This window comes from Podarcis tiliguerta (genome assembly GCF_965153285.1).
Source record: "Podarcis tiliguerta genome assembly, chromosome: 7".
NCBI lineage: Eukaryota > Metazoa > Chordata > Lepidosauria > Squamata > Lacertidae > Podarcis > Podarcis tiliguerta.
In genome coordinates this window covers 57,553,291-57,572,298 of record NC_139540.1, presented here as the reverse complement: position 1 = coordinate 57,572,298, position 19,008 = coordinate 57,553,291, and the positions used below count along the sequence as shown (strand labels likewise).

Genomic DNA, 19,008 nt, shown 5'->3' with positions numbered 1-19,008 from the left:
TCTCTGTGGTGCCTTCCCCTTTCCACGCCATCTTGCACCCCTGCCAGTCCCAAAGATGCTGCTCCTCTGTATTCTCCCAGAGTCGCTTCATTTGATCTGTGACCAGCAATAGGATTTCTTTCCAAATGGAGGTTGCTGTTGCATCCGTTCTTTCCAATGGGAATTTCAGTATGTAAGAAAATTCTTATTAAATTTTTATGCAGTGCCAGCTTTACTGTTGCTGAAAGATCAAGGCATAGTGTGTATGCATGGCAGCTTAGTTGTAAGCGAACACATATCTAAGACTGTCAGCCTCTTTACTGCTTTCATGGTGGGCAAGTTAAGGGTGGTGCTTTAATTTACAATTCCCATGCCTTTTGGAGCAGAAGTGGATTTGTAGGTTCTTTGAACTCTCTTCTTAGATTGCAAGGTGGTTGTTCTTATCATACAATAGTTTAGCATGGTACAAATTCAGGTTTTGCATGAGCAGAATTCTGCTTGTACAGTGGACAGGGGGTGGGGTCCTATCCCCTCTTCCCTGTTACAGTTCCCAGCAACCCCTGAGAGTTAGGGAACCCTCCAGTACAATGTGAGATGTGGTACTGGTGGTGGTGGGGAATGAACAGCAGTAGGACCATAGAACTGTAGAGTTGGAAGTGACCACGAGTGTCATCTAGTCCAACCTTCTGCAATGCAGGAGTCTTTTGCCCAGCGTAGGTCTTGAACCCACGATCCTGAGTTTATGAGTCTCATGCTCTACCAACTGAACTGTCCCAGTAGGGCTTAGGCAGTTTGCACAAGCAGAGCACACATCCCATGCCGTTCAAGAGAGTTCCTCGGTTCTCTGGTACAGGTTTGTGAATGTGTAGTTGATTGTGAGAGAAGGGGGACCAGAAAAGCCCTGCTGCATGAGTAGAGTCCCACTTATGCAACCCTGATTCAGCCCTAGCATTTCTTTCTGTCTTTTCAACTAAAATTGGATCCCAAAGCAGCCTACAGCAATTAAAATCCATCACAAATGTTCTCTTTAATTCCTATTATTCCATGAGAGATAGTGGGGGGGGGGGGATATTTGAATGCAGACTTTTCCACTTGTAAATCTTGTGCTCGGTGTCAAGTTCTCTGTCAGTCACTTATAAATGCCATCTGCCTGTGGCAAATCTTTGGAGCTAAGGCTAATTTTGTTCATGGATTAGCAGCAGGAGGATGATCAACATTAATTGAGTCTGTAGATTTTTGGTAGCAAATGTAAGTATCACTGAAAAATACAGTTTTACAAAGAATAAAAAAGAAGAAGAAGAAGTAGCGGCAGCAGCAGCATATCTTTATAATTGCTATTGGCTCAGGACACCAGGGCCAAAAGATAATGCTATTAACACAGAGCAAATGTATACCTTGCATAATTAACTGTCGACAGTTTTTCTTTTAATATTTGTATATTCATTAATAACCAAATGAGATATCAGTATATGAGGTATTTATATTCTGATGGCTAATTAAAGTCCTATCAGCCACCACCTCTGCTATTACAAATCTGTCATTTGACTTGAATGCATAAAATCTTTTGTGTTCCTTGACAGATGACCTGACACATTTTTCTGCTTTACGACATCATCTGAATAATCTGCAGTAATACAATTTGATTCATTAGTATCAGGTTTTTGTTTTTGTTTTTTGAATGCATATTTTGTATATAATTTTTAAATGAGAGAATGAGGGAAAAAAGAAGCTTAATAAGAACATATCCCAGAAAACATCATAAAATTACGCGAAACGTGTTGCTATCTATTTTTGGCTTTTTACATTACATTAAATTACTTGTGTAAGAACAAGATAGTAAATGTATCAGTTACTTTTGTTCGACTTTAGGATGCATCTATCATGGTGATGTAAATACAAATGAGATTACATGGAAGGAGGAAGAAGAGTTATTTTTCCGGATATATATATTTTTTAGAGCAGTTAAACTTTCTGCAGCAAGGTTTTTTATGGTGTATCCCAGCAAGTCATATAGTAAAATAATACTACAATATTTGTGTGTGGCGGTTCACTTGACACCTCCAGTCTCTGAAAAGACCAATAAAAATAAAATTGGGAACTCTCAGCTTTAGATGTTCGTTCTGTGCCAGGTTTTATAACCTGCTTATTGTAATAAAGCTAGGACTAATTTTATGACGTAGGATATAGGTGAGAGGGAGAGGACTTTCACCACACTCATGGAAGCTGTTCTGCTCACACAGTGACCTGGTTGGCTGTAACTCTCTGTGTCCTAAACCATCTTCCATGGCTTCATTTGTTAACACCTTGTATTGTATTGAATGGAACATACTAGATACAGGAAAAATCTCCCAGTTGGCTGTGCTCATAAGTCCTTATGTGTTTCAACTTTCCATTTGCTGGTTAGCATCCAGTGCTGTCTTAGCAACTTCTGAGGGCTTGGGTGATGCCCAGTGCTTTGGAAAGTTCCTTCAAATTCAACAATGGTTTGTCATGATATAACCCATCTGCTGCCTGAGAAATGCATGTTCAAAGGCCTCTTGTCTACGTAAAAATAGTTGTGGGGATCCTGGTCATGATATATGTCATTCAAAACAAGTCATGTTATGAGGTGGTAGAGAAATGCAAATAAGCAAATAATGCATGCTTGGGCCTTGCCTCAGTTGGCTTATGGACTTGCAGAAGCACTGAAATTTTGAGGTGTTTTGCTGTCTCACAGTATAATTTATAGAAGTACAAGAAAGACTAGGCAGGTAGAAAGGAGAATATTTCCAGGCATCAGGAAAAATAACTGAGTAGTAAAAAAATAAAATAAAATTGAACCACCCAATTTAGTTTGAAATTGGGATTTTTATTTTGTATTTTACGAAATTCTCAGGACAAATCTAACTTCATATCAGCAGATAGCAAGTCAAATTATGACTCCAATAGAATGAAGAGATATTCATGTTCTTCACCTAGGCCTCAATTTTGGTAAGTGGAAATTGCCAGCAGGAAATTGTGAAAACAGACGGCGTAACAGAATTGGAGGAGGGCTAGTTCACACATGCGTATACTTAATGACTGTGTTATCAAGTGTTGACTTGGGGGGGGGGGATGAGCCTTTACAATGCAGCACCTCGAAACTTCCATATTCCTTTACTCCACCTCAGACATGATGCTTTTCAGTAAATTTGTTTCACGTATTCATTGGTGATCCATTGCAGATGCATGTGATTTCATCATAAATAAAATGTTGAGTTCTCTAGTGCATCCTCACACGAATGTGTGTTGTAATGCTGGTTAATATTACATTCTGTAAGCTGGTGATGAATGGAGGCAATGCTGTGCCTATCAGGATGTGGTAAAAATCTTATTGTTTTCATTTTTAATCTTCTAGGAAATGGCAAAAATTCTCAACCATCCAAGAGTCTATGCATTTCTTCATGTACCAGTTCAAAGTGCCTCTGATAGCGTACTCATGGACATGAAGAGGGAATACTGTGTGGCGGACTTCAAAAGGGTAGTGGATTTCCTTAAAGAAAAGTAAGTCTAATGCATAATAAAAAAATCAAAAGCTCCTGCCACCCTGGTTTTCAGCAGTTAACCTGCAACATCACAATTAAGGTAGAAAAGAAAATAATCCTTCTGTATCTTCAGAATTTGTCTGTGCCAACAGTTGCTTTGATGTGGTTCATCCAGTGGGCTTCTAATCTATTTCAAGTTACGCCTGAATAACTATATATAGATTTTTTGGAATGTATTTCATTGAAATCTTCTTCAATGTATCTTTTCAGGATAGTTGACACTGAGTGCAAAAAAAACCTGCAAGCTGCAATAACATAACAGGATAATACTCTCTAAAGTTGCTTTTATATTTACTGTGTATGGGATAGGATGGCTTTTGTGTGTTAATCCAAGGAATTAACTTTAGCAAATTATTACAATTTATGGCTCTAGTTCGGAATCCTTTTCCATAATGGCATGAATTATTTTGACAACAGTAGAAGTCTATTTGAAAGCGTTTTCCATTGGCTGTAACAAACAGAATCCTGTTCTTATCTAAGAAATATTTACAGCAGGCAATATGAAATGAGCAATTTAGTTATTGAGAACTGTGAACAGACTATTTACCGAAAATTGTACTGATTGTCCTTTTATGGAATGTCTGACTTATAATTATTTTAGGCTACTTTCCTATCTGGAAGTATGCACTGTTAACAATGAGAATTCTGAGCAGATCTGTATAGAATAGTGCTGTTGACTATATGTATGTCCCTCTCTTTTTTCTGAAGAAGTCACTGAACGAGTTAGCATTGTTGTATGAAAAGAGTTGAAAATGCTTGTAGGGATCTAAATTATTTCTCAGCTTTTCAAGATTTTAAAGATGCAACAGATTTTGGAAAAGGAAGTAGCCATCTTCACCAAAAACCATACTACTGTTAAAAAAGACAGAGATCATGCTCTAGGAACTTTAATAGTTGCATTTTCCCAATGGCTACTCATAATTTGGCCTTTAGTGATAAAAGTAGGATTGTTGTAAATTGTTTCTCTGGGAGCAGGAACAATATGGTCTGGGCAAGAATGGTCTGTTGTAATTAATATGTAATCGCCCAAGCCTTGAAAGGGTGGGATGGTAGACCAGCTGTGAAAACCTAGATACCTGTTGTCCTAAGCTCCTTAGAGTTAACAATGGAATAGAAATAAAGTAAATATGCATTTTTTATTTTAAATATTTTAAACCACTTTCCATCAAAGCATATACTTGTATTAATACAATCTAATTCACACATGACATAAAAATACATTCTAAAACCTATAATTGGCTTGGACGATGCTTGGACCTTTGAACAAAAAGGGAGTCAAAGATGTGCTAAAGGAGGAAAATAGAGATTGCAGAAAAGCTGAATGAATAGATCTTAATATTCCCCAAACCATATGTAAAAATGGCTTTGAACGCTTCCAGTTGGAGTGATATTTGTAAAACTCTTAATTTCTGCACCAACAATTAACCAGAACCACATTTTCTCTAATGACACTTAAAACTGAGCATATTGATCCCAGGTACTTCAAATTCAGGACTCCGCTTAAGGCTTCATGCAAGCAACTGAATTTAGCCCATTTTTCTTTACCTATAGATTCTGAAGCAGAAAAAAAAAACTTTTCTAAGGTAACTACTCCAATAAACTTCCACATGGGCTGTGGAACTCTACCATGTGATTACACGTAGCAAATGACCAGGAGTGATACTAAAGTTTGTTTTATTACATCACGTCTAAAAAAATATTTTATTCATTGTTAGATTGATTGGGACAGTTATTTTATTTATTGCCACTATAATTTTACAGTATGATTGGCAATATTGCATTTTCTTCAAAAAAAGCATCAAAGTATCCATTATTTTTAATTTATACTGCTTTGTATGGAACTGAATATATTCAAAGATTAAAGCTGACTCATTAATCTTTGGAGTGTTGAAAGTTGGCAGCTATTGTTACAATAGCATCTTGCTGTCAAATAACCCAGCAAAGCTGCTGAGCACACGCAGACATTGGCTTATGTAGAAATGTATTCAATTGAGCAGTCATAGCACAAAATATGCATATAATTATTTAATATCCAAATTTGACAGCTGGTTATTGGGTATATATCAGTCCAACTTAAGGAATTCTCCATTAGCTTTTTTTTTTTTTTTTAATGATAAAAGTTTGAAATCCAAGCTTTTTTAACATAATTATTTTTATTAAAATTGTATTAAAATTCTACCTCCTCATGTAGTGGACCCAGTAACTAAGAGTTGCCAGACAGCATGAGAAAATATTTCCAACATATAGTCTAGGTCTGCTGGGAGCAGGGGCACATTTTGGATATTTGAAGCTGGTCACATCTGTAAAACTCATTTCTCTTTGCTACTGTATATAGGGAGGTCTTTATTTGTAGTGTCTCATCTCCTAGAGTCAGCCAACTATGACCTTCCTGTAGAGCTATTCCCATATAGACATCTCATCACAGACATTGCAAAAGCAAAACATTACATCAGGCGCCTGCAGTTTCTAGCACTAATATGTTGTATTAATAGAATATCTATGGGTCCGTTCAGTGGTCCCACCATTTTTTCTTCTTCCTCCACCTGGCTGTAATGGTGAAATTCAAAAACCTATCTGCAAACATACACATGAGTCATGATCAAGAGCTGAGGTTGGGCATCGTAGCATTGAACATAACACCAGAGAAACAGGAGAAGCTGCCACAGTACATCTAAATTCCATGTTCCCATTTCTCTAAAAACAATTTGTATGAAATATTTGTGAATGCGGTGGAGTGAAAATGCTTTGGGGGACTGATCATTTGCTCATTCCTGCAACTGCATTTATCTGTTGCATTTAAATGAGCATTTATATGTTGCATTTATCCACCGTTTTTATAATATATAATATCTGGTAACAGTTGAAAAAATATCCTAGATCTGAATGTCACTTTTTTGTATTCACTTCACTGACATAAATCAGTTTAAGTAACTTAAGAATGGCGGTGAAAATCTTATATTTTTAACTGATTTTAATTACTTTGTTAGCTGTCAGAGTTTCAACATTATAGTTGACTGCCTTGTGTTGCTCAACTAGGCCTTTTAATAATGATGATACAGCTTTGAATGAAGTATTCATTTCGGAGCTAGATAGTGCTGCTGGCCATACTTCTGCTTCTGTACATGGTTCTGCATAAAAGCCCAATCACTTTTTAATTTAATGTATCAGTATTTTGCCCATTTAGCAGGGGGCCCAACCCCATCCAGAACAGATTGAATTCCATCAGTCTGACAGGTGAACAACTGACCAGCAGCACTTCTTTCTTACCTGAACTGAGTCTCAGTATATTGCTTCTCATCTGACACATTAGGAATCTCAAACGCTGGTCTACCACCTCATCAGAATCAAATAAAAGTCAGATGTAGGCCGCATATTGGATAACCACACACTAAATTTCTGGACGACCTCACTGATCAGTTTATGTAGATAGTGAACCAATGCCATGTGGGCCCCCCAAAATAAGCGGCATCTTATGGAATATGCCATTGAGATAAATACAGAAACACAGCAGCACGGTGTCCCCAGCTTCCAGCCCAGGCAGCCTACACAGGAAGATACCGTAGTTGCTTATATTGAAGCACCCACCTCATCTTTGAATTCCACAACATAGCTAAAACACCCAACAGGAACCCCAGACATGGCAATGTGAAAACTACCCAAGGACACTCAGACATCCTTCTAGGATGGGCCATTCTAATAGGTCTCCAGTGCCTGCACTCTTTGCTCAACTGCCCCGTTGTTCCTAGACCACCATCTCCTTCAACCTACTGGGACAGAGCAACCTGCAGCCAAGGGTCCAAGATGGAAACAACACAACATCCTCCCATCTCAGGCTCTTTGTTCCCCAACAAGGAGAAGGAGATGGCAGCAACAGAGTAGTCAGCCAGTGACTGCAGTATGTATCAGTATTTAAGTTATTGATTATGCTACTGCCACATACGTATTTTAAAGAGAGCTTAAAACCTCTTTACCTATGTCTGTTCTCCCATAATGGATTTATTTGTGGACAGCCCATAAATAAACTCATGTCTTTGTTTCCCCAGAATAGTTCTCTTATGCTAAGCTGCCTCTAGCAAAATAGACGTTAGGCTTCCCATTGAATGGAATTGAAGCATTTGTTGTACTTTGACCATTCTGGCACAGAGCATTTTTGTAATTTATTACATTTTAAATATCTTCACAACGTGTAGAAGTTGGAAGCTGCCCCACTTTCTGCAAAGCAGGATGAAATACATTCTTAATGAATTAATATATAACTCATCATCAATTGAAATTTAGATAGTAACAAATAATCATGCGAGGCTTTTGGGTGCACAATATCCCTTGTGTTTTGTATATCTAAATTTTGGCAAGTGCAGTTTTTCAGACAGTGCATTTCCTCAGCAGTGCTGCACAGCTCGCTTTCTACTAATGCTCATCATCAGCATGTAATATTAACAAGCAATTTTTGACAAGCACCTTCAGATTAATTACAGTCCTTTTGCTGATCCTTCTTCATTTACAGATCACTGATCCAATAGATCGTAATGCTTTTCAAATGAAGGGTTCTTAATGGATTTTTAAAATACGGCTTTTCTGGTAGCTCATACACTTGCAGCAGTAGAATTATCATTTTAAATGCTTGATGAAATTTTCAGGCCCTCATATGCATACAATATGAGGAGGAGGAGGAGAAGATAATATCATATATAAGGTTTATAATATTAATGTTAGGCTTAATGCTAGTTTGTTTATTTCACAGCAGTTATATCGCCTTTGATTCTAATAAAAGTGCTTTACAAAAAGAATAAAACAGTAAAATGGTCAGTAAAAAACTTAAATATTTGTTTTTAACTGTTTTTTAAACAGGTTTAAAGAAACCTGAAATCAATAATAAGCTTAACACATGGTTAAACACATGACAACTTCTGCATGTCTGGATAGGCTTGCTTAAACAACAATATATTTAGCAGATGCTGAAAAGAGTACAGTGAAGATGCCCGCCTCGTGCCATGCATCCGTCTCTATGATTTTAACTTGAGTGTATCTGATTGATGATCTTCAGCCTGCATAAAAAAGTACTTTCTTTTATTTAGAAAAGTTGGCAATAATAATAATAATAATAATAATAATAATAATAATTATTATTATTATTATTATTATTATTATTATTATTATTATTATTAATAAATTTATTATTTATACCCCAGCCACTCTGGGCGGCTTCCAAAAAAAAATAAAAAATACTATAATACATCAAACATTAAAAGCTTCCCTAAACAGGGCTGCCGAAAACAACAACACATTTTCCTAGAAAAGTTAACTTGTTGCTGGACATGTCTGTCCTTCAAAAAAAAGAAAAAGCTTTGGGTTTCCCCCCAGAGATGTGGCAGTTAACCTTGGTCAGGAACTTTATGAAGTGACAGGATAGTTTCACCCACACAATGTTTCAGTCCTCAAGCAGACTTGATTCATACACCTACTGCTGGCAACTGCTTAAGTCAGCCAATTGAGCAGTGACCGAAAAAGTGTTATCTCGGTTAGCCATTAGTCTTGCAATATACCCTCTTCCTTGAATCCTGCATTCAGAAACATTGCCCTGTGACTTAGTGTTACATTTAAAACTTCCAGACATTCACTTCTTCATTCCATTCATTCCAATCATTTATCGTCTAGCCTCTTGCCTACAGGGGACCTGTTTATAACACTGTGGAAAATACAGTGTGTACTCTGCTTAGTTTCTGTATGCAGTTCACTCTTAGTCAAGGAATGTATTTGCTTAAGATATTTAGGTTTCCTCCTTCCATGTGGGTAATAGTTTTCACTGAAAACACCCTCAGATCGTTAAAGCCTAAGAGGAGTAATACAAATTACCTATTTTGTGATGGGAAATAGAGTTGGACTGGCCAAGCAAAGATACCTCTTCCAATTTGAATTTATGTTGGAAAATATATTGGATAATTATTTTAAACCATCTCAAGTAAAGATTACAAAATAGCGAGCGAACTTTTGAGTTACTGAGAGTTTTTCTTTGGATTCAACATTCAATGAAAAGCCCTGGGGGCATGTATCATTGACAATAAATTGTGACCTTTAGATGGTGATGCTGATTCTGGATGCTTGCTGCAGAATAACTAGGATAGTTTGGGTACAGAGCAAAAGATCGTATGTTACACCATAGCAGCTTGCAACAACAAAGCAAAAGCCACTTTCTTTAGTAAAGGTAACGGGACCCCTGACCATTAGGTCCAGTTGTGGCTGACTCTGGGGTTGTGGCGCTCATTTCGCTTTATTGGCGGAAGGAGCCAGCGTACAGCTTCCGGGTCATGTGGCCAGCATGACTAAGCCACTTCTGGCGAACCAGAGCAGCACACGGAAACACCGTTTACCTTCCTGCCGGAGCAGTACCTATTTATCTACTTGCACTTTGACGTGCTTTCGAACTGCTAGGTTGGCAGGAGCAGGGACCGAGCAACAGGAGCTCACCCCGTCGCGGGGATTCGAACCGCCGACCTCCTGATCGGCAAGTCCTAGGCTCTGTGGTTTAACCCACAACGCCACCCGCGTCCCTCCACTTTCCTTAGATGATATAAAAGCTAGCAATTATTCAGGTCTGTCTCTAGCATTTATGGGAACCTTGGAACACAGTGAGCAGACAGAAAGAAAGAAAGAAAACATAGCAGTGTTTATATTCATCAAACTGGAAATTAGTTACAAATAACACACAAGGTATGAAATGACTAGAAGATATATACATCATATTTGAAGGGCATGTTCACCCACTCTGTAGGCAAAAGTTTCATATAGGTATTTGTAAGTCTTAAATGTTTCTAATAAAGCTTTTAAATGGTGGGAATAGCATGAGATAAGTTTGTGGGCTTTGTCTAAGAGAAGAGAACATGCTTTCCAAGCACACAGTAATAAAACATACTAATAATGCAATCATTCTCAGAGTGCCTGTCCTAGTGTAGCCAAAATACACCATTCATATCAGCAAGCTTGGGAAATTCCGAGGTGTTTAGAATGACAAAAACACACTATTTAGAATACTGTATAAAGGGGGAGGGCATCAAAACACCCCACTGAGGGCTAACTGTGTTCCATGGGCACATATTTCTGATTGAGAGGGGCAGAAAATCGAGTGGGGAAATGCTGAAAGAGGGCATGTTTGGTTGGCCACAAACCTTTCAGGAGCACTCCTCCCCATTGCACCGTTTTGTTGTAAGCCCCACTTGTGGCTTCTGTTTTCATTCCTAGGCTATTTTATGAAATGTATTTCCAGGTTTCCATAGCCATGAGATCCACTGTTTTTGAAAGTGTACATACTATTTGCTTCCATTTCCCCAAGAATAGTTAGATGTGCTGCTGTCGTAATAACATGTTTCAAAACATCGACTGATTTGTGAAGTAACCATTTAAAGAGAAGCATTCCACTGACATGAACAATAAAAAAGTTAAATTCATGCTTTAGGGCAATGGCTTTTTATTGAGTTTATATTGTTTCAAGTCGAACAGCTTCTGTTATATTATTTATAAGCTAGCTCGCTTGTTTTCTAGTCTCATCATTTTCCCCCCACCTCAACTCTGCTGAAGAGCATTTCTCAAGAGGCCATCTCTGGACTTTAAAAAGGTCTTGGCTTATTTATGGTTATAACCATTTGTAAAAGCAAATGCCTTGAGTTGTTTGATTACAACTTAGGTAACTGTGCCTAAATCCCATTTTGCAAGTATTTAAGAACTTAAGCTCCACTGATTTCAGCAGATCTAAAAGACAAAATAGGCATGGGAGAACTGTCATCACAAACACACCAAAGAAGAATCCTGGTGAGTGGAGGGAGAGACAGATACAACTCTGTACCTGTCTTCTTCCCACCCTCTGCAGCTAATAGCAGCCTGGAGTAAGCGTGATTTTTATATAAGGAGGAGAGTGCCATGAAAATGAATTTTCAAAATTTCCTCCACTTTGGTCCCAATCCAGATTGGAGAGAGAGGGTTGTAGATGTAGAAATGAGAGGTGGAGAGGTTGCTTGTTTGGCACTGTGCTGTCAAGATGATCTGCACAACTGCCAGGCAACCCCAGTCTTCCTCCCTGTTCTTCACCCACTTTATGCAGTTCCAAGGTAAACAAATCCATAACAATTTGAAATCACTATGAATGCATTGCAACATTCTTAGCAAAATAATGTTAATTCAAACAACGTTGTGTGTTGAGGACAGTTGCAAGGATAGTTACCAGTGACTATTGATTGAAACAGAGTATCTAGGCAACAGAATCACACTAAATACCAAACTTACAGAGTGGTCTTCTTGAAAAGACAAACAGTGCCTTTCTTTAACCTATAAAACAGTTAACATATTTGAGTGCTCACATAGCATGCCAGCGCTTCATGTAAGAAAAATTACAGCCACATTTCCTTAAGTAGTTTGTAAGCAGATTCTTGGGGTGCCAGTAGGTAATGATGGTTTTCACATCTGTGCTGAATGTGGACCCACAGGTCAAGGTTTCTTTCCATAGTACACCTCTGCATGTTCTATGTCCTAAACACCTGAAAATGAGTAAACCCTACTGAACTTAGCTGTGTAAATTGGTCTATAAGCTGATCACACAAAAGACAGGACTTGTAGAAATGCAGTTGACTTGTGCTTCTGATGTAAAGTGTGAAGCACATACTTGCATATTCACACACCCCTTTTCTCAAGGAGTGTCAGGGTGGTTCATATTGAACTATTTATTTTTAATTCCTCCTAATGCATATTTTCCTAAGGATGTCATCATGCTGCAGTTTGCATGGCTGCCAACAGGTGGCACTGTGAACTACAGAGCTGCTAAGCCATCAGAGCAGGAACATGAGGAGTAGGGAACTGGAGATGCAGCGCAGGCAGGCATGTGGCCCAGGCCAGCAAGCAGAGGTTTGATTATGTCTAAGGGGAAGAGTAATTTTGATAAGGAGGGAGGGAGGGGCTTCAGTAAGTTGTGAAGGGGTAAGTGGCTTTGGCAAAGGGGCAAGGCTAGATGAGGTTGGTCACTTTATTCACACACAAATCCAGTGAGGAGTTTTAAGCTATGAAATCTTGAATTGCCCAACACCACCCCAAAAGCTGCATGGCTGAGTGAAGAATTAAACAAGTCTTCCCATTCCAAGTCCATATCTCTGCACGTCAGCACTGCTCTGTGCATGAATTATTGAACCATCCAGACAAGTTTTCCTTACTGAACATGCCGTTTTATAATGGTAGCTTGAACTTGGTGTTGAGAGAATGACATTCATGTTGTTGGGGCTCCGTCTTCTGAAATCACCATGCCAAATGCAAGGAATTTCTGCTTTTATGCCAAACTGGCATAAGCAGCTGTTTAAAGCCAGATTGAGCAGCTTACAGCTAAATAATTTTGTCTCCTGTTTTAGTAGAGCAAATAATATTTAGCGATGGTGCTGAAAACTAAATGTGGAGATGTAACAGAAAATTAGCTGACAGTTCTCAGTGACTGCTATCATGCAGCAAATGTTAAGCCAGTTCTCATGATCATTTCCCCGATGCAACTCTTAATAAATGCAAACCTTAGTTTTAGTAATGACCTTTAGTAATGTGAGCCTTGATCCATTGAGATGCCATTCACTTGTGATGCATCTCCAAATCCCATTTTTATGCATTTTAAATCAACACACGCTTGCTCTGAATTTATGCATGTGCATAGAAGGAGATGTAATTTAAACACATCTGTTCAAATATGCATTTCAGATAAACTTGGTGCTGGTTCTCATAATGTGGCTGAGTTTTTGACGTGTATTATATCCCCAAAGTACACACCAGATGGTATTTATTAGAGATTTAATGGAAATGAAGTTTAAGGATGTTGAGCTTTTGTCTTAAGTCTCTCATTTTAAAGTCATAAAACAGTAATGATCTGAAGTTATAAATCTTTAATGAAGTTTTGTACAGGGTTTCATTTGTATGGCAAGTGTAGACTGTTTAAGGATAAGTAAGCCCAAATGGGGCTCCAAACTGAAATTGTGCCTTCAAAGAAATCAATGATGAAAGTTGGGAGCAAAAGGCATTTAGACTACTTCTGCTTGCTGAGAAGCCTCCACTACTGTTACGGAAACAGAAAGAAGACTCGATTCACTCAGCATGCAATTAAAGCAGAGGATTCTGTTGATGATAGATAGATAGATAGATAGATAGATAGATAGATAGATAGATAGACACCACCATGTCAATAAGCCTAGAAGGAAAAAGCCAAAGGAACTTAGAAGATCTCAGCTTATAATCAAATGTATCAATTGCTGCCTAAATCGGAATTGTCCAGTTATTTCCTCTGTTCAAAAATACTCTGCAGAAGAGTCCTTTCTGCCTGTTTTATAGTATTTATAATGTGTTGATATTTAACATTTATTCATAGGATGGGAAATAAATTCTTCCTACCACTTGGCATGATATAGATAGGAAATTTACCAAGCATATATGTCAAAACACACTGTGGAAAGTTATCGGATGATGAATTACTTGATAGATACACCTTTTAGTGGCTCATTCAAATAACACACAGTACGACATGTTTCTGGAAGGGGGCAGCTCAGTACTTCAGGCGGATAGGTTAATGAAAATGTTCATAGTCAGGATGCTGAATATCTGAGAGTAATGGTGATTAAAACAAAGATTTCCCATTGAAGGTTGTGCTTGAATGGTTGTATATTTGCAGTAGCCCACTTCTCTTTAAATCTTGGATTGCTGCAAATTTTGCTTCCTCTGTTGCTGAGTTCAGCCAGTGTGTGTCAAAGGTTACGTCTGATGGGAGCGAGTAGCCAAGAGCTTAGATGAGGAAGTCTTCTTTCTGGGAATTAGGTGGTAGTAGTGTGCCACAAGAGTTAAAAGGAGAAAAGATGAAAAGCCTTGACAAAACACTGATTTGTGGAGTGGGTGGGCACCTCTCAGAACCCAAGCTCTAGTTACTGTGACCTAATGTGTCTAGGAAAGCATTGCCATTGTTTGTTCTTCCCTCTGGTATATGAAGCAATGGAAATAAATTGCATTTTTTAAAAGCCTGAAAGACGTATTTGCATTTTAAAATATTCACTCTACATATTTGTAGAGTGTTGCAGTGTGTTGTCATTACAGACTTTTAAAAGGAAATGCAACAGTGAAAAGTCATTTTGTACTTCGGTGCAACTAGAGCACAAAGGAAAGTGCCTGACAGAGTAGGCTGCAGTAATATATCATCTGCTTATAGAATTCATTTTACAATATATGAAACAATGTAATTGTTCTGCACCGGGAGCATGTACATGAATAAAAGATGTTAGCAGGTGTCCTGCCTGTGAGGAGTCTCCTGCTGATGTATTTATTGGAAGTATGAACATCATCAACAGATTTGAGTTTGTTAGAAGTAATCCAAACAGAAGGCTTAAATAATGAACTTATAATAGAACACACAGTAACTGGCATTTTTAAAAACAAACTCTCTTAAACTGGGTGGTATTCAACTATGTTTTACTCAGAGTAGACACATTTCAATTACAGAGCAAGGATAAGTTAGGTCCATTTATTTCAGTAGTTTTATTCTAGTAAAACCTCCTTGAATACCGCATACTGAATTTATATTTTTTGTTTTTCAGTATGGATCCAAATGATTTTATTTTCTGCTGCTACAAAGTGTTTTATGACACTGTTATACTGGCCAGAGGTAGCTTTCATTTAGGCTTTTCTTAAAGATGTTTGTAAACATCTGTTTGTGCTTTTTTCATTTACTTGTATACTACATGGCACAATAGGAATATATAGATAGCTTTTGGTGTAGATGTTTGATTTATACCCTCAGATAGCTAGCAAATGAAAGGGTGACACTCAATGCATATTTGTATCCTTTCACCAAGAATCATTTTCTGAATGCTGCCTCCATCCCAGATGGTAAAGCTTAGGACCATTTATATGAATGGAAGCAATACTAAAGATACCCTGGTCCCATGCAGGTTAGGGCTTTAGAGGTGAGAACCAGCCACTTCCATTTGGGCAAGATCTTATAGAGCGTGCAAGATTTCGTGCAATTTTGGGTGGGTTCTTACCCAAAAGTGAGGGAGGAAGCTAGGCTACAACATTTTCTTGACAGACTGATTTCTATTTGAAGAGGTTGTTTTTATAAGGATGAGCATTTGGTCATTCAATATTATTATTGCAATCTGAAGTTATGCAGCTCAGACATAGGTCTGCTGGCAGATTCTTTTTTGCACAGTGCTTTTTTGCATTTGGTTTTGGAATAGGTGCTCAATATGAACATACTGGAAATAATTTCAGACCCCCGGGATTGTTTTAAGCTTGCAAATTAGAATGCAATACCCCAACAGCTCCTTATTTTTTCTGAGGAAAAAAAATATTTTTTTCTGAGAAAAAATAATAATAAATCATAATTTTAAAAATTGGTCAAGAAAAAAGAGGATGTTGGAGTAATTTCATTTTTTCTTTTTTGAATTACTGGTTTTTTACATCATTTCTACTTTTAAAATGTATTTGTGTTATTGTCTATAAGAATGTTAGGAGAACCATAGGGATCTTATGATTTAGGTCAGGCCTGCTGCTCTTCTTTATCCAAGTTTTCATTTTGTTTGGAAAGAAACATTTAGGGAGGGAAATGTATTAGTTTTTAATTTCCATATTAGCACCAAAATTATTCCATGTCAATCAGAGAGGGGTTTTGGGTTTTTTTTCTTGGATGGAACACATGTCATGGACATTTCACTGAATCTAGCATGACTGAAACTTACCATTCACGTTCCCATAGAAACTGGGAAATACACATGCAGTGGATGTCATTACCAATGCTGTAGGTATCACATGCTTTAGCTAATGCCAGCTGTGTCATTAAAATGACTGGTATAACTAAACTGTAACTGCTTTTTGTCAAATATAATGTGCATCTTATTAATCTTCGAGATGTCAGACAGTGCTACTTGCCATTCATTTGTAGAGTCGTATAGCTTGCCTCATTTAAGCCTGTCAGAGCTGCAAATCTTTCCCATGTGAAGCAAGGACAGAATTCAGAATGTTTCTGTATTATAATTTTGGAGTACATATTTATGCAAATCCTGGAACAGCTCAAAAAATATGCTCAGTATATGTCAGTGTGCATTCTTGGATGTGCTGACATTGCACAATTGCCACATCCCCTTGGTAGTCCACACCCCATACCCTAGAAGGGGAATATTCCAGTATTCAGCATACCAGCCACACAAATGGCTTACCATCAGCATGGGTTAGAAAGGTCCCAGTCTCTTCCAGTGTGCTTCCAATGAGTCTGGCTAGCCTAGAAGCCCTGGAAATTGCTGCAGAGAAATGCCCTGAAGTATTGTAGTCTAGCTGGTCATTCGCTTTCAAAAATGATACCTTCCTAACCTCTTCCTTGGTCTCTGGGCAGACATCTATGTTGCAAATATAAAATGGGTTAACTGTTACGGCTTCCCTGAAAGAACCCTGAGAATTTTAGTTTTTTGTATCATGCCGAGAATGATCTCTTAGAAATTCTAAGCTTCCTTGCAGAACTAAAATTTATGGGTGTATTGGAGAGAAACCATGACAGTTAAGCTAGTTGAATTTTGTAGTTTGGGCTTTTCCTTATATAAAGCTATATTTAATGGTTGTCAGTTTCCATAGGTAAATGCAGTGTATGTTATGCAACACACTAAATACCTAATATTTTGCTAGGGGAAGAAGCTAATATGTCCAGTCTTCAGCTTAACACTTCTTGTTTTCATTCGTTTCAGAGTGCCTGGAATAACAATTGCCACAGACATCATTTGTGGGTTTCCAGGGGAAACAGATGAAGATTTTCAAGAAACCATGAAGCTTGTAGAAGAGTACAAGTTTCCAAGTCTTTTTATTAACCAGTTTTACCCACGCCCTGGGACTCCTGCTGCAAAAATGCATCAAGTTCCAGCTCAAGTAGTAAGTGATCCTTCTCCCTCCTCCCCATCTTTAAAGGACAGCTCATCTTATGTGAGATGTTAAGATGTGTATACATGGGTCAGTAGATACCAGGAATTTTAAAAAATTGTTGTTATTATTATTATTATTTTACTTAGGAGTTTCATTTTTGCAGGAGATTGAGGAAGTGATTAGAGTTTAGTTTCATTGGCCTCATTCAATTCAAACTTTTGTTATTGCCAGCCATCATCCTGTTTCAGTGAGTATGTTTTCTAATCATTTAATTTCATATTAAGTATTAAAACAAGTTAACAAAATCATACACACGAAAAGGTAGAAATTTACAGAGAGAAATAAGGAAATTGAAAGGAGGTGGCAAAGTTATGTTGTGTGAATAGAGTTCCACTTGCACAATTTTGGATCTAATTTTGCCTCTTTCTAAACTGTGTTCCTGGTAAGAATCTAATAATTATAAAGAGACTGGAGGTATACTTCCCACACCCACACACCTTTTCTACATTTTTGAAGATTTGTTATGAAGACCAATACTTTCATACATGTCCACTATAATCCTTTGCTAGATATAATAAGTCAAATTATATTAATCTTAGTATATATCAAAGGTCAGATTTGCATGTTACATTCTTCTGATCTGTGGAGGCCTGCTTCATAAATATCCACCATGATCGCATAGCATTGTAAAATAGTACATCACCTTTCAACCTCTACATTAAAATCTATTAGGAATTTTGCAAATATTGTTTATAACTTTGGGGTTTTCAGGAACGTGCTTATATCTGGTCAGAAAATTATGCAACCACTTTGTGTTTATCAACCTTGTTGCTCATTCCTCTGGGTTCCTTTTAATGTGGGAAGTAATTTAATTGAACAAGATGGCATCAACTCTATTTTAATTCATACAGAGAGGAGTTTGTGGGTTGCTGTTTTTTTTAATTGCTTTTGGTCCCAAAGCTTTCAAAGCTAAAAACGATAGTGTCAGTTAATATTAATGTGCATTATTTTAGTGAGTTTAATTTGTGTTTCATCCATCCAGGGACAGTCTTTCACAAAAATGAGGAAAAGTTGGCTTATTAACCCTTAGCATTTGGCATATAGCATGAAAGTTGTCTTAGACCACCCCTGTGAACTTGAGGCACTATCACATAATCTCAGTGGCATAATAGACTGGCAGTAAATGTTCTGTGATGATGGGAACTCTGCTCTCTAACAATCCCTTAACTGAAATTAATCCATTTTCTGGCTCCAGTCCATCACAGAGTAGCTGGGGCTGTGTGTACATAAGCCTTTTTAAAAGCTGAATTTCTGCAAATCAGCTGTTTGGTAAGAGGAACAGGCTGGTTGAAGGACAGTTCAAACGTGTTATTAGTGAGATTTCAGCTTTTAAAAGTTTTCTATGTACATGCAGCCCCAGTTGCTGGATTTATTTCAGAACTCATGTACCAGATTTCCACTTTGATGCCAGTTTGTGCCCCACAGGGTTTGAAAGAGGGTATCTGGCATTAGTTTAGCACAGGGTTCTGCGGAGGCCTCACTTCTAAAAGCCAATCAGCTGCTA

At 37.8% G+C, this 19,008-nt stretch overlaps 1 protein-coding gene across 4 annotated transcripts in view; it reads left to right on the top strand.

Moving 5' to 3' along the window:
- The window catches only part of CDKAL1 (CDKAL1 threonylcarbamoyladenosine tRNA methylthiotransferase), a 223,303-nt gene that overhangs the window by 153,152 nt on the left and 51,143 nt on the right, over window positions 1-19,008 (top strand). For all 4 annotated transcript variants that reach the window (XM_083449185.1, XM_083449184.1, XM_083449186.1 and 1 more), the window contains 2 exons: window positions 3,356-3,501; window positions 17,273-17,453. In XM_083449185.1, coding sequence (XP_083305311.1) covers window positions 3,356-3,501; window positions 17,273-17,453 — 327 coding nt within the window. The remainder of the gene's footprint in view (window positions 1-3,355; window positions 3,502-17,272; window positions 17,454-19,008) is intronic.